General features: G+C 35.6%; 1 protein-coding gene across 5 annotated transcripts in view; it reads left to right on the top strand.

Moving 5' to 3' along the window:
* Positions 1 to 13,690, top strand: part of ERO1B (endoplasmic reticulum oxidoreductase 1 beta) — a 40,281-nt gene extending 26,591 nt beyond the window's left edge. For 2 of the 5 annotated variants that reach the window (XM_026085123.1, XM_026085126.1), the window contains 8 exons: positions 978 to 989; positions 3,366 to 3,392; positions 4,831 to 4,923; positions 5,081 to 5,327; positions 6,214 to 6,283; positions 7,355 to 7,441; positions 9,020 to 9,153; positions 10,045 to 13,690. In XM_026085123.1, coding sequence (XP_025940908.1) covers positions 978 to 989; positions 3,366 to 3,392; positions 4,831 to 4,923; positions 5,081 to 5,327; positions 6,214 to 6,283; positions 7,355 to 7,441; positions 9,020 to 9,153; positions 10,045 to 10,105 — 731 coding nt within the window. In that variant the 3' untranslated portion in view covers positions 10,106 to 13,690. The remainder of the gene's footprint in view (positions 1 to 977; positions 990 to 3,365; positions 3,393 to 4,830; positions 4,924 to 5,080; positions 5,328 to 6,213; positions 6,284 to 7,354; positions 7,442 to 9,019; positions 9,154 to 10,044) is intronic. The other 3 variants (XR_003256538.1, XM_026085124.1, XM_026085125.1) reach the window with 3 other exon arrangements.
* The last annotated feature ends 2,785 nt before the right edge of the window (positions 13,691 to 16,475 follow it).

Raw genomic sequence — 16,475 nt, 5'->3', positions numbered from 1 at the left:
TGTGAATAGGCTCATCAATGTCAGTGGAGCTGACATGAGAATTCAAGTATATCTAGAACAGTTTACTGACTCAGTGTTACAGTAATTTTCCAAGGTGGATGAGAAGTTGAAGGATTAAAGTTCAACAAGACTCTTCACCACTCTTATAGTCTTCCCTTGTCCTTTTTCCCTAAAGCATTTAAATTAGTCACTTCAGCTGACAGACATCCTAATGTAATATAGCTATAAGTTTTCCATAATTAATATTTAGTATATTACAGATGTACAAATAATTGCACTGTTGTAAGAAAGTATGGATTCTTAGGAAATGCTCAGTTATCTTCAGAAATGTATTAAAATTAATATTGTAATGTATGCCAATGGTTTGGGTTTAAAATTTTCCAATTTAAATTGAAAATTATAAGTTTGTGTTCCTAACTGATCTGTATACAGCTTTCCCCCATCTGTTTGTCGCTCCCATAAAAATGAACTAATAACCAATGACTAAGTTAGAAAATACCACCACAGATTACAAACACGAGCAATATAAAGAGACATAAGGTTGTAATTATTGTGTTATTCTTAATGTACTGCCGGTGTATACACACAAAAAGAATTGTAAAAGTAGTTTAACTTGTGGATCAGAATTCCGAAATGGAGCACCGGTCAGATTGTTGAATAATGTGAACTGAAGAACATGACTCCTGCTTGGCTTTCTGAAGCTGGAACATATCTTTCAAAAAAAATGCATAAATCAGATGCTATTAACATTTTAAATTCCAAGTGACTTTACTATAGTAATGTATTTTAGTCTCAGCTTGTTTTGGGGAGGAAGAAGAAGGTGGAAAGCTGCTTACATTTTCTGATAGATTCAGTAAGGTTTCTTGGAAGGTTTCTTAGGCTTTTTTTAGTGTTTATAGTAAAGCTTGTTTCATTACTGCTTTGCTGTGAGAATGGTCTGTTTAATGGTCTTTTTCCCCCCCCCCCTCTCTTCCTAGGAGGGGATGATGGTAAGTCATCTTATTATGCTTAACCTCTAGAAATGAAGTAAGCATTGCAGAGTCTTGGGCTTCTGATACACTTGCATTAGAGGGTAGGAAAGTTATGTTTTTATCAAAGTAATTTATCAGGACAGTTCTTTCAGTTGGAATAAGGGAAAGGAGTGAGAAAGGACGCAATACAGTTCTGTTGTTGGTTCTTATCCTTGTTACCGAGTTTTTGTATTGTTGTAATAACCTTACTAGCAAGAAGAGTAGATACACATAAATTAAAAGATTCTTGAGTCTGGGGTCTCCTCCAGACGTGTGTGTGTCTGATTCCTTAAAAGAATAGGGACAGGTTTTTTGTGTACTTCATTGAATGTTCTTTTGATTTGGGGAAAGCAAGGGCAGGGTGGGGAGGAAAAAGCAGTGGGTCTGTCCACAATGGGATAGACTTAAGAATCTTCCATTAACTAAAAGCTCTCAGGCAAAAGATCTAGGTGTCAGTGTGGAGAGCCTACAGGAAACCTTTTGCACAGTAACAGACAAAGTAAAGGCTATCACTTAGGATGCAGAGGAAATAAGTGTTAGTTTGTATTGTTTAATAGGTGGTTACATGCTTGGTAGGATTATCATGGTGACTTCTGGTCATTCCATACCCAAAACAAGGTTGCAGAAGCAGGAAGAGACAGAGAAAATTGGTGAAAGTTATTCAAGGGATTGGGGAAAAATCTGTTAGGACTAAAATGTTTAATCCAAAATTCTTTTGATCAGAGAGATCAAGTTTTTGTCCATTTTTAGATGACTGAGGCTTGTGATGACAAAGTGGCAACTGTGCTCCTTTGAAGTCTCTTGAAAAATTCGAAGGTCATTATAATTTTTATTAAAATTGCAAATTTGTTCTGAAAATTGATTTTTGGATAGCACACAACTTTCCCCTTTTCAATGAAAGGGAGTGAGAGAATGAATGGTGGAAGCCTATTTAAGATAGAAAAACAGAGAAATGATTTAATTCAGTCAGTGAAAGGATGTTTTCAAAATTATATACAGCTTTACCAGTTCTGTGAGGAATCAGCACCATGCATCTTATTCTCTCAGAAAAGAATGGGTTGAAAGCTAATTAGTGTAGGTAATAATATTAAACCTGCCAAGTGTTTTTAATACTTACCAATGATCTCCTGTGACCTGCTGAGCCAAAAAAAGCTGTCTTTTGAATCCAAATACATAATGTTTATAGAAAAGATATTTTACTGGACAGGATTTAAAAAAATATAAGCAGGATTTTTTTCCCACCTTATGTTTCAAGAGCATGAATTAATTGCTTATTGCATGTAACAGAAAAAGAACTTTGAGAGATCACTGTGAAACTCCTAAATGTAGGATTTTCCTCTTTGCTTTGAGTTTAGTTAATGTTGRCTGTTGGAGAATCCTCATTTAAAGGTAGTAATGAAATAATACTTACTTTTTTTCTGGTGAAATGAATAATGTTTACCTTTTTGATACTAGCTATGATATAAAGCTAAGATTGCTTTAAAGCACTACCTTGATGCTTAGACTAATTTAGTGTACAACTGTCTTGTGTGCTGAATGCTTATTCAGCAGTTTTTGCTCAGCAGACTCTTTAAAATTATGAGTTTTTTTTAGTTGATGTAAGACTTAAGGACATGTTGCTATTTGTACATAGTTTGCAAGAGATTAGCTAGATGTCTTCTGATACAATAACAGTCTGTTCCTTTATCTTAAATGCTTCTTTGTTTGAATCAGAGCACAGAGATTCAGTTTTTCATTGTTGTTAACAATGTCCAACATGATGCGGTACAGAAAGGGTGCTACTACCTATGTGAAGCTGAATCTATCGAAACTTAGTATACATAAGGTCTTTGTGAGCTTAGAGCCTAAGAACAGATCCAGTAAAGAACTGGTATATCTACAAGTTTGGGTAATACAATATTTAACCAAGGATGCTGGCCCATGGTGTCAAACCTGGAGTATCTAAAATGATATCTATTGGAAACCAGGTTTCAGTAGTTCCTCTGCTCATCGAAATAATTGTTCTTTAAATGACTGCTGTGAAGTATATGATCAGAGGTGGATGCAGGGAATGTGAATGAGATGTCTTTTCCATAGACATTCCTCTTTGCACATTTACTCTTCTGTCACATGTCCTTCACCACTAGTACATAGAATCAGGCTTCTGCTTTCTGAATGCCCTCACCAGTAGCTTAGTCATGCTCATTCTTGTATTTTTTTCTTGACTCTAACAGATTTAAACTAACCTCAAAATCCAGTCACCTCAGTGACTGAATAGCTAAATTATTTAGCTTTGTGACTAGCTGGCAGCTAATAGACATACTGTAATGTTCAAACTGAATACTGTTCATTTAACTATATGTTTTATATTTACAGGAGAATCTTTCTACACATGGCTAGAAGGTAAAGCCTCTTGGATGGTTAACATAATAAATTCACTAGAAGAAACACAGCACTTTTTTCCTCTCCCCAAATATTTTTCATAGTGTAGGTTTTTAATAAATTGTGCAGAACTTCTGAATGTCACTCAAAGAATATTTTTGCTTGAGGGCCTTTGGAAAACTTTTTACCCATTTAGATGGTGCACCACTTAAATGCTTCAATGTTTAATCTTCTAAAAGGGGAAGTTCACTTCGATACCAGTTACTTTGAATTTTCTACCCATTTTAGGTATATAAGCTAAGCCATGATAATTAGTAGCATTGCTTAGGGGAGTTTATTTGAAAACAGCTTTAAAAAGCGTTAAAGCTTTTGATGGTTCTGTCCCCAGTATACAAACTGACTAACATATGAACAATTTGTGTTCAAAGGCAAAACAGATTGCTGCTTGTTCATATTTAAATGCAAATTATTGTTACAAAATGTATATTGGAGATGTGCAAAAAAAAAAAGTAAATTGAGGAAGAAAAGGTACTTGGGTTTTAAACTTAGTTAATTCTGCATTTCCTTTACTTCTCTGCTGAAAATTTTTAATCAGTGCTATTGTAGGAAAGCATGCAAATTCACATGCTCTTTGAAATACAGTGATGGCTCTAAATGAGGCCGTATCTCAGCATCACTTACAGACAGTCTTCACCATCAGCTTTACCTTCTTTGGTTTGTGGAAATTGGAGTGGCAGGGAAGTTGCCCAAAACGATATTCAAGAACTTTAACTCCAAGTGTAGTCTCTGTCTCTTGTTGTAAGCTTTATCTTAACTAACTTACATTTAAATTATATTTTGCCCATCCTGTGCCATTACACTTCTGTTCTGATGTAAAATTCTTTTAGTCAAAGTCATACTTTCAAAGTTTTGTTCAGTGCATTTATGTCTTCAGTGAACTTGCAGTACAGTTGTGAAGAAGTATTTTGGCTGTTTTGCAATGCTGTAAGGTTTTTTCCCCATAAAATAGCTACCCTAGTTCAATTGTAGCTTTCATGAGAATAAGGATGGTCATAGTATAGTTCTGGTTTCCAGATTGTAAACATTCAAAACTACTTTAAACTCATTGCTCAAACAACATAAACATCTTATTTTTGCGTGGCAGTTTATTGGTACTAATTGACCAGATACTAATCATTTGATTGCATTTATTAGAGCACTAAAATACTGAGTAAGTAATGTCAAACTTTATTCTTAGGGCTTGTTTATGTAAAAAATAAGATGTGTACTTTCCATATGATGGATATAAGGACTTATTAAAAGTACTGCTAAAATAATGCTGAAGTACTGTAAYTGTAACTCTTGAAAGTTAAATGACAGACTTTATGTGAAAGGCCATGATGTGTTAATTTTAATACATTATTTCAAGTATTTAGTTTGTTTTTTGTTGTCTTTTTTTCTTTTCCTTTCTCCTGGACAGGTCTTTGCCTTGAGAAAAGAGTATTCTATAAACTCATTTCTGGACTTCATGCTAGCATCAACTTGCATCTATGTGCAAATTATCTTCTTGAAGGTAATCTAAGTCTASGTAAAACTGCTGAATGGACTTCTGTATTATCCTTGATGTGTATTTGTTTTCTCTGAATATTTTTGGTGTGTACTTAGTTGTAGTCCTCATCCAAATATATTTGTCTCCCCTCCCTCTTTTTTTTTTTTTTTTCCTGGCTTAGAAACCTGGGGAAAGCCTCGCTGGGGACCAAATGTGAAAGAGTTCACTCGCCGCTTTGACCCTATTGAAACAAAAGGAGAAGGACCAAGGAGGCTCAAAAACTTGTATTTTCTATATTTGATAGAGCTGCGTGCTTTGTCAAAGGTTGCACCATACTTTGAGCGTTCAGTTGTTGACCTTTACACTGGAAATGGCCATGAGGATGCTGAATCTAAAGCTCTCTTACTAGATATCTTCAGGGATACAAAGTAAGGCATAAACTTTTTTATCACTAGTTTGAAATTCTCAATTATGTTCTCAATTATGTTCTCAAGTGAAAATAGATGACACTTGGACTATGTAGGATGAGGAAATAAAATTAAGCCGTGGGGGGAGCAAGAGGAACTTGTACTTTTGACAAGAAGAGGTAAATATTTTTCAGAGGTTCTAATATGCCAAATCAAAAAAAAAAAAAAAAAAAAAAAAGCCACCCCGTTTGTTGTTTTTTTAACTCTTCGGTATATGAGACACCTAATTTATTTGGAAAAGGAGAATGCTACATGTAGTCTTTTAATGATCCAGTGACTAATCCAATTTTTAGCACAGATTTTAGCTCTGGTGTTTTAGCCGTCCCTCCCTTCTTCTGTATGCTCTGTAAGGTTCTTCAGTTCAGTTTCTTTGCTCACCTTCTCACTAATTTTTGTGATAGGTAACATGCTCTGTGGCTTCGTTGTTTTCTCTAGTTGTAATCTTGCTAGGTATTTGAGATGTGGTCAGACAACTGATCAAGCCAAAAGGCAAATATTAAAAGGATTGTATTGTGTATTAGAAGGAAGTATTGATCAGTGGAAATGGAGTGAAGAAAATTCTCAACAAAACTGTAAATAACATGTTTCAAGTTATAAAGATTAAATAGTGAAACTGCTACTATTCAGTAAAATTTTGCAGAGCTATTCTGTGAAGACTACGAACTCAGGAAAGTATCTCTTTCACATCCTGAATGTTAGTATATTGGACTCTTCTTAGTTATGTTAGTATATTGGTCTTTGTGTATGGATTTGTATGTGCCAGCTTACACTGATCATAACCGCTGCTCAGTGAGCTTGATGGTACRTTGTAGTTTATGCCAGTTTTTTTGTGTTTTGTCTTTATTAGGTCCTTCCGTATGCACTTTGATGAAAAGTCCATGTTTGCTGGAGACAAAAAAGGAGCCAAGTCATTAAAGGTAAAGTAGTATTGTTAATCGCTAGTTTCTGATTAACACACAAAATACTGTTTTTATTTTAGAAAACCTCTCTCAGCAGCACAYTTCTGGTAGATGGGGAAAATAAAGTATAAAAGGCAGGGATTAAGAATTTACAGAATGATATCCAAGGCTTCTTAATCTACTTTATACTAAATGAATGAAAGGTGTTATTCATACCCAAACAGACTGAAATCTCTGTTTTAGTGCCTTGGGCCTGCCATTAGGACTGTGGTGAGGCAAATAAGTCTATTAGAAGCAATATTGTATTTAAATAGAATAGGTTTCCCAAAGGAAAAATCCAGTGATTTTTTTTTCTTAAAAAACAAATGCCCTATGTATATATGTACATGTGGATGAACAAGAATGAACTTAACATTAGAAAGGCATGGTTCCTAGAGGCAAGAACCTAATGGAAATGCTGTTGTTGCCTAGTGACTTCCAATGTTAACAGGCTGTTGTTCAAATTGGTATGCATTAAAATTCCACAACTGTAGTGTGGCTGATAGTAATAAAGGTGCAAGTCTGTTTTAGTAGTTATTTTGGTAGTAGCTGGAATTTATCAGCATAAAAAGATGCTAATAGTTTATAGCCCAGATAGTTTTTTTCTGACCTTAAATATTTAATTTAGATCATCTTAATTAGTTCTGTGCTGCTTTTGTTTCCTTGGCAGGTCCCATAGCTTTCACTCTAACTGGAGCTGCAAAGTAACAATCTGCCCATAGCTTTGAACAGAAAATGTCTCTTGTGAATTGTAACTTTGTTCACCTGTGTGTCAAAAATGCATGTGTGTTCAAAAAGGAATTGGACAATTTAATGGAAGAAAAATCTGGCAGGGACACAAAGATACAGTACTTACAGCTCAGGAAATGCTGAGCTTGGAAAGAAGATACTAGGCTTACACAGACCTTTGTTATGGCCTGGCCTGTGTGGTAGAGGTTTTGTACAGTCTTAGCAGTAGAGGATTGATACTCTAGTGGTACTTAATTAGTTAACCTGTTTTTATAAAACTGTAAGTACTTTAAGCTAACCTTTTTTGTTTTTGACAACTAGGAAGAATTTAGATTACATTTCAAGAACATATCCCGCATAATGGATTGTGTTGGATGTGATAAATGCAGATTGTGGGGCAAACTGCAGGTATGGTTTATTGTGTGTGTATTGGGGTTGGGAGATTAGCATCTATTTCAGTTTGGCAGGATGTCTCTTACCTAAATATCTAGACTTTCTGCACATGTTTGGTTGTTTGATATCCTTACTTATATATTCAAAATAAAGGTATTTTTAGCTTACTTTTAAACAAAATAAATTTAATTTCTTAGAAACATAAAATGATAAAAACTTTCCACAGCTGTTCTATTGACTAAAAAGTATAGTTTGTATTCTCTGAAATCTGATTTAGAGCAGATGCTTCAAAGGCAAAGTTTTGCTGGCAATCAACATCTGTATTCACTGATCAGATAAGCCTTGCAGAGTCAGCTGCGGGAAGCCTTCCTGGAAATACTGCACTTGCTTGATCAATTTTTAAAGTTTAACATGAGACTTAATTCCACAAGTTGAGGCATAAGAAAAAGTAGTCATTCAGATTTTCATAATTTATGCAGAAGCCAGCAAACAAATAACATGTTTTGCTTAGATTTAGAAACTTCTCTAGAACCCGAAGGATTTAGAACTTTTTAAAAATGAAAGTAGAGATACCTTACCACCTGAAGGGTGGTCTTAAGAGAACTATAAAGTACTGCAAGATGCACAGTAAAGACGAGAGAGTTTTTAAAAAAGTCTGTTTCTGGAGACTTCATATTTTTATTTTATTGAGAATAAGATTTTAACTCTCAAGGTTAATGTTAAGTCTAGACTGAGGATAGTTGGTACTTTGGGGTGCCTACTGTTGTATAACACTAGGCTTATCAGAGTACAGTTCTCAAAAAAAAAATTCGTAACAACAGAAAAATCAGTGGCCTCTGCAGAATTCCCAGCGTTCTGCTTGTCTTGTCCTAGCCGATGTTTCTGATCTACTAATCATTTTTTTTTCCTTCTCATGCAAAATGAAGTAGGGTCAGATGAATCTCTTGACCTCTAGAATTCTCTTGCATCCAGCCTCAACCACTTTGTGTCAAAAGCCAGTGGTTCTTCCCAGCCTGATTAAAAGGGGAAGTAAGAATAGCTTCTTCTGTTCTACTCCTGTGCAGAAAATAGGGGTTGAAACTGAAGCTGCAGTGTCCACCATTGAGACTGGATATGGAAAAAGCAGGAGATGTGTTGTGACACCTCATAATATTAAAAACCTAGTTTGACTTGGAAAAAGTGGGGGAGGAAAGAAGAGGGAGATCTGATCTAACAGCTCCCACAGCAGTGAGGCATCTGTACTGTTAGCGGGGAAGGGAGCTGGAAGTGTTGTTAACAGGTCTGCTTTCAGGTGCATCTGATATGGCTGGCAAGAAAAGAGATGGGAAAGGAAGAGATTAAAAACAAGAGGAAGAGCAAGTACATTTGAAGGAACAAATGTTCTTAAGTGAATGAACTTAGTGCACAACCGTTGGCATGCATTTGCATTAGTGTTTTGGTTTGCATGCAAAGTATTCTTAGGTTGAGGGAGTGTCAGTATATAAGAATTGGTAATGCATGTTTGTCTGAATTAGTAATTTTGTAACTTCTTTACAATTTTTTGAGACTAAGAGGAGTAATCTTTTTGATATGAAAACACTAATTTTCTTGTAGACTCAAGGCTTAGGAACTGCTCTGAAGATTTTATTTTCTGAAAAAGAAATACAGAGCCTTCCTGAGAATAGTCCATCAAAAGGTTTTCAACTCACACGTCAAGAAATAGTTGCTCTTGTAAATGCCTTTGGAAGGTAGGTTTATTTTGTCACTTGTATAGTTTAAAAAAAATCTTCAGTGTTGATGCACAAGATCTGTGAAAAGATGGTATTGATCATGTGGCTGTAAGTTTTAAAGGCTGAGTAATTAGTAGTGGCATGGATAAACTTAATGCCATCAAACTGAGAATGTGAAGTATTGAATATTAGCTTTGTTTATGTTGGGATCTAATTCATCTCTTTATCCCAGATCTCATAAATTCGATCTTATGAAAGCTGGATTTCAGTCTCTTGAACAGTCTTAATTATTAGAGTTTGGGTATGTCTCCTCCTTTTTGAACCTGGAACACTGACTACAACTGTTCTACAAATACATTTTGCACTTCTGTTTTAAATGGATATACATAAAAAGTAGTGAAAAGAAACAAAAATACCTTGTTTTTTATAATGCCCCCAGGCATTCAGATTTTCTGTGTGGTGTGATTATTTTTGTTAGATCTTTAGTTTTGACTAATTTTTTTTGAAAACGGCAATAATTTTGTCTGTTCAAGTGATGAAATAAAACTTTCCAACAGATTTAAAAGACATGTAGAATTTGCTTTGTTCATCATGCTAGTTCTTCAGATCTTGAGCATAAAGACTTCTAGTTATGTTTCTGTTTAAAAGAGTGTGGATATTAAAAATTATTACCTCTGTTGTAAGGTCTTAGATATGTTGAATGAGGACAATTTTAAATATATCTAAACTTTAGTCCCTGTAATGTTTTATTCAAATATAATGGAGTGCCAGATAGTAGATCTTTGGAAGAAAAATAGTATCTTAGCGTGTTAATTTTTTGGGATAGAATTGCGCCCTCCACCCCTCAAAAATTTTGCACTTCTCCTACGGCTGACTTACTAACACTTAGGGGGGTTGTTTCTTTTACAGGCTTTCCACGAGTATAAAGGAATTGCAGAATTTTAAAGTTTTATTACAACAAACTAGGTAATGAAGGCCTTTGCACAACCCATTAGTGAAGATCATTTACATGATTGCGTTGAGCAGAAGGAACTGATCCTTACTGGACTCTTATGAACTGATCAAAAGTAAAATCAAATACCAACTTGAATATTTATGTTTAAACTAAGAATGGCTATTAGAAAAGATATTTATGAATGAAGTATATAGTTTTTAAACATGTAAATTATGCTAATCTGTTTATTTTTTAAGTTCTCTGCTCACAATTCTGTTGTATTGACACTTTCTAAATTTTCTTTATTTCCCTTTCTTTCAAAGATAGTTGTTCTATATGAAATTACTGTACCTCCATCCTGACTTGGCCTTTCCTGTGAGAGGTGGTTCTTTCCTGCCTCCCCCTCATGCCCAGTACTGAGCTTTGGTATATTCTGAGGTTTGGGTACTCTGATTCTGGCTGTGTAAAAGAAAAACTGAAAAAGGAGATAAGGGTCTTGTTGAGTTCTGACTTGTAATTATGAAGCTTACTTAAAAATAGGAAATCTGTTGAGCAGAAAATGTTATTTCTCACTGAGCTCCTTTGCGTTGTGCTGATACCAAGATTTTTTTCCTATCTGGTGCTTTTAAAAGGTTCCTTTTCACTTTAGAAGAACCACCTTATCTCTGATGCAGTATAGTTGGAGGTAACTTTTCTGCAGCCCCTTAACTTGGCTACCTGCATTTGCTTGTGGAGGGGAGGGGGATGGTTAGTGGTGTGCTGCTAGCAGAAAAGCCTTGCTCAATCAAGTTTGCATCTAGCCCCTTTTATCTTCTTCCAAATTGTAATTACAAGTTCAGTTTCCAGAAGTTGTCCTTTTAATGTTTAAAATGTTAAAATAGCACATTTTTCTCTTTAAGAGAAAATCTCTTTCCATTGCTCAATGGGTTATGTTTTACTGCTATGTTAAAAGGTCAGTGCAAAAATGTAATAACTTGTTTTTATAGTCACTTTTAAAAAAAGATGCTTTTTAAAATTCATAATCATACTGACATTTAATACTGCATATTCTATCTATGCAATCCCTAATTGTACCTTCTTTAAAAGGATATTCAGCATAATAAAACGGGTATATTAATGATATAACTTGCATAAAATAAGAAATTAYTTAATCATTGTCCACAAATGTCAATGATAATTTATCATTGTCCAAAATTCAGAAACAGTACTACTGATTAGTAGCAACTATATATTGGTTTAAATTTAAAGTGAAGTAATTTTTTTTTTAAAGTTTGTTTGCAAGTGGAGGTAGGAGTTATGAATGTAGGAAAAGCTGGTACAGCATAGATATATTTATCTTTTGTTTATAAAAGTAATAATCTTCACAGAATAAAGTGCTCTTAAACTCTTAAACGTTTCTCACCCAAGCAGATTTTTGTGACTTGTTTATATAACTTACTGTAACTGTATTGGCTTCCATATTGTGGTCCTTTACAGTTGAGATTTTCTGAGAGCTGGAGTGTGCTCCGTGTCCTCTGTTTCCAGACTATCTAGAAACTGCTTGAATTTCTACCTGACTGGAAATGAGACAGACTGTCCTGCTGACACTTGCTATGCTGGTACTATAGAAGTATTGTTTCTTGAGAAAGTAAGCCCTTGAGCTGAACTGGGGAAAGCTAAATGGGGGGGAAAAAAATGAACAGAATTTTGGTGGTAGTTGCATAAATTGGCAATGAACTGGTATCCAGTCTTATGTTCCTGTTTAAGCCAGCAGATATTTTAACACAGTGTTAGAGAAAGCTGATGCCAGTCTGGGGATGACGTTGTCATGTTCTTACCCAGCAGCCTCGCTTGCCTGCAGGCACCCCCATCTGAGCAGGTCACCACAGGCTCCCTTCCTAGTTAATGGTGGAGAGTAGGTGATTTCCAGGCAGATTCATCTGACCTGTTTTGAGGTCTGTACAGGATTAGACTTTAGGGTGCAATGCTTTTCACCCTGGAGTTTTTCTTCTCCATTTAAATTGAAAAGGGAACCTAGATAACTAGTTCAAATGTGAACAGCTGTTTTTGGTCAAATGAACATCTAACTATTCTGGGTTAGTGTATATATTGAAAGAGATTTCTTTTTTTTTCTGGTTGGCTGTAAATTTCTTGCCTTTTGGATTGACCTGCAAGGGCTGGAACTTGTAGGCTCACTTATTTGAAGAATGCTATATAGCTGAGACTTTTCTGTATTACTGTAGTGCCTAAAACTTTAGGCAGGATTTTCTAGTGGGGAGAAAAAAATTATATATATTGTCTACGCTGACCCAGGAAGGACTTGAGTCTTAGAATTGTTTCTTCCCTTTTTCCCCCTTGCTTTGTGGGGAAAGTGAATTGCTTCCAACCTTCTTCTGGYGGTGCAACTTGTTATTTTTCTTCTTCCACCAGTGCCTGGCTAAAATGTATGGACACTGAAGCAGCATCATATGCTAGTGTCATGCACTTGCTCATGGGACAGGTGAGATTCAGGCATGCAGATCCTGGATACCTGCTCCTTGTAACCCTCTTTGGCACAAACCAGGCAAGGTTAATACAGTTGGATAAGGGCATAAAGAGATGGAAGTTCTCTTCCTTTGTGTCATGAAAACACAGGAATGCAATTCAATAGAAAATTCTGTGTACAGGGAAGTTCTGTTGCATTTGAATGTACATCTCACTTAATATGGAAAGCATTTCGCTTCATTGTCATTGTAAAAATACAAAGTAAGATTTTTTTCATGTTAGAAATCTAGTTGAAGCAATTTTCCTGTCACTTTTTTTTTACTGTATTTGATGTACATTGTTTGACCATGCTGTCTGTGAAGTTTTGTCATGTGAATCGGATGACTTAGTTCTTTATGTTAAAGTAAATTTTAGCAAATTACAAATCTGTTTTTATATTAAAGAATCAGGTTAGTTACACTGTTCATAAGCTGTAAACTGTTTTAAATTCCAGCTTCCTGTTGATGGAGATCAGCTTGTCAACATTGTCTGCCATTCATTTCAGAGCAAAATTACATTTCCTTGTACAAATGACACACTGATTGTAATCACAGAAGTAGTGAGAAGACAAAGCCCCCCCCACCCCCAAAGTCATGAAGACTTAACCAAAATGGTAAAAAAGATTTGGTGCAAACTGCATATGTAAAATGTAAGGCACTGTTGCTGAAAAGCTTCATCTTCAGTGCCTGAAGGGGAAGATAAAAATATACATTGAGAAAAGTAAGATACAGACTTCTGTAAGCTGGAATAATAAAAGTGTTTTCCTACTTCAGCTGGTGATGTGTTATATGTCACTGTATATGCATGAAATACTGTGCCACACTTTCTTGAGTTGTGTTTTTGATGGTTGGGTCACCTTTATCTGACCTTGCTCTGTGCTTTTCTGGGAAATGACCTATAATATGTTGTAAATAAGCTAGATGCTTATGTTTATAAACTAGCAATCAGCAACTCATCACTTTACAATTCCTCCTTATATCTAGCCTATTAAAATGATATTTATTRAAATCAAAATTAATGTTTGAACTGCTTACTGAGATCTAAACACATTTCTGAATCTTTGCTATCTGTTTGAATCTTTGAATCTGTAAAATGCAAATTAAAGTATTTTCTGCTACATCTTTTTGTGATTGTAATTTATAGATCTTTCAGTTGAAATCTTTTTTTACCTTTAATTTCATTTACCTTTCAACTACACTTTGTAAGAATCATGCAATTTAAATTATTTGTGTGTCATTGTCATTTAAGCTTAAGATAATGAGCAGGCTCTCATTCTCACTTTAGTTCAGTTCCAAAGATGACTGTAACATTTGGATTTGTCATAAAAATGACGCTGCATATCTGTTACTATTTATGGTGTCTTGTAGTATAGCAGTGCATCAGAAATTAATGTGGCAAAATTAAAGTATGTTTCTGTATGAATATAGCCAAATTTAGCCATTGGTTTTTAAGTCCAATTATATTAAGAACCAAAAAGCTCATTTTTGAAATTGAGTTTGGTCTGTTCTTTCCCTGACTTCTCAAAAGCAGCTTAAGAAATTACAAAATTGTTTTATATCTGTTTTGTTCACCCTGTTGGGCTCCCTAATGGGACTCCAGCTTTGTTTCATTCCATGTACATATTTAACAAATTATCTTATTAACAATATGGGTATCAATATACCATGTTCTGCCCTCAGTTTAAGTGGGTAAGTATCTGTTATACCAACAGTAATTAAAATGAGGTGGTTTTTAAGTTAGATATCTTACCTTTAACGTTGTCCTTTAAGTCTCCTGGGTTTGAGAGTAATTGTTACTGTGATTGATTATAGTCACTTGTAAGTCCACTTTTGCAAATATACTGTGGCAAAGGGATTAAGCTTGCTTTAAGTGTAGAATTCTCATAATTAAATGTTTGCTGTGCAACTATATCTAGTGTGAAGAAAAACATAATTTCTGCCATTTTTTTTGCCCTAGGTCTTCATGCAGTTTTGTACAAACACCACAGTAGGTCTCCAAGGGGCTCTCATTCCAACCTGGAACAGCAACCAACTCCAGGGAGATTTAGCTTTTTAACACATTTTAAGTAACTAGGAGTGCTTATGATTCACAGAGAAAAACATTAAGAACCTGCCCACACTAAATCAGAAGAGAGACTGCTGTGGTAAACAGTACTTGACAACTGTTTGTCATCTCAGTTGACTGTTTGCCTCAGAAGCCTGTCAGCTTTCTGTAGGCAGAATATACCCTTAAGAGCAGCTATTTAGTTTTTTTTAATATACCAAAGTATTACATAAATCATTGTTAATGGTGGTTGAGGGATAGTGGTTGTTTTGTGGGTTCAAGACCCTACTTCACAAAGGTGCAGCAGGTCCTTAATAGATCAAGAGTATGGGGGGAGGCAGAGGGATGGGGCAGAATCTGCTCGCAGGAGATGTGGAGCCCCTGCAGGGCTGTGGGTTGTGTTGAAGTGGGAGGGTGTAGATTAGAAACTCCCTCAATTTTTATTCATTTCTGGACCCAGAAGCTTCAGCTGAAGCCCACATTTTTCTGGGAAGAGTATTACACATTTTTTTCCCATAATTCTCTTGGGCAGAATTTGGCCTTCTTACGCTTTTTGTGTGAAATTTTGTTCAGAGTGTTAACATAGAAAGTCCTCATAAAGATTAAATACTAATAAGTAACATTCCAGTGTCCTAAAGTGTTAGGAGTAACTAAGGATAACTTATCTATATAATAGATATATAGAATAAATATTAAATAGGTAATCTAAACAATTTATATATGTTTTAGCTTATGAAACAGCTACACAACTTTTGTACTGTAGCTTGATTGTATTATGTCTTCCTGATTCCCCATAAATTGTTATCTCCCCTTTGCTGGTAATAAGATTTGTGCTGTAGACTTGCAATGTTTCAGGCGTGTTTAGTTTCATACTAATTCCTCCTTACCCTAGCTGCTGCAGCTTTGTTTTGATTTTTCAGGCTGTCTCAGGCTGCTGTCTAGCAGAGAATGAGAGCTTCAGGAAATCAGTGCATCTTACAGTGCTTCTTTCTCTGAAGGTGCAAGAATCTTGTCCAACCACTTCTTTGTGGAGTTCAGATTGATGTCTTCTTAATAGGATTTCTGTTGTTCTCCCAACCCTGTAGCATACTTTTTAATCTCTGACTGATAGTTTAATTGGCTTTTTTCTTCAAAGAGTATTTGGGAAAAAGCAAAAAAAAATGGAAGCTTTGGAGGGCAAAAAAAAAATGTTGACAAAGGTGTACTTTGCTTCTGCCAGGGGCAGGGCTTGTGCTTGATCCTTCTGCAAAGGCCCCCAAAATCAAAGCCCCTATGGAAGCCTTGGCACCCCAGTGTTGGCGCTGGAGTGCTGCACTGACGTGGATTGCTAGGGTGCTGCCAGCTCCCAGGTGGACCTGGTGAGGTCTGCTTGCCACCCTGCTCTGGCTGGAGTTGTGAGCAATGCAGTCTGTCAGTGTGGGCATCTGACTGGAGTGTATCCTGGTGCACCACAGGATAAATCTTAGTGACTRCCTGCCTGAAGCTCTTTAGATCAAGCATATGGTTTGTGGTGGGGTTTTCTGATATAAAGAAAAACACTGCTTAAGTGGATAGATAGTCCCCCCCCGCCCAGTATTTCTTATATCAGAGCTTTTCTTTCTCTACATTATCTGTGGAAATGTGTGCAAGAATTCTCTATTACTTACTAAAGATTTATTGAAGTTGTATGTGAAAGGAAAATGTCAAGTCTGTCTACCATTTGGAGATGCTGTAATATGCATCAAAATGAACTTCTTCAATAGAAGCAGAGCTTGTTATGAGAAATACAGATTTTTCCTATGGAAATAAGGAGTGAATTACAGTATTTGTTTCAAATGAGGAAGGAAAATGAATGTTCCGGCTGTGTGGGGTTGTTCTCTTC

This window comes from Apteryx rowi, unplaced genomic scaffold, assembly GCF_003343035.1.
Source record: "Apteryx rowi isolate R43461 unplaced genomic scaffold, aptRow1 scaffold_66, whole genome shotgun sequence".
Lineage (NCBI taxonomy): Eukaryota > Metazoa > Chordata > Aves > Apterygiformes > Apterygidae > Apteryx > Apteryx rowi.
This window is presented reverse-complemented; position numbering and strand designations above follow the sequence as displayed.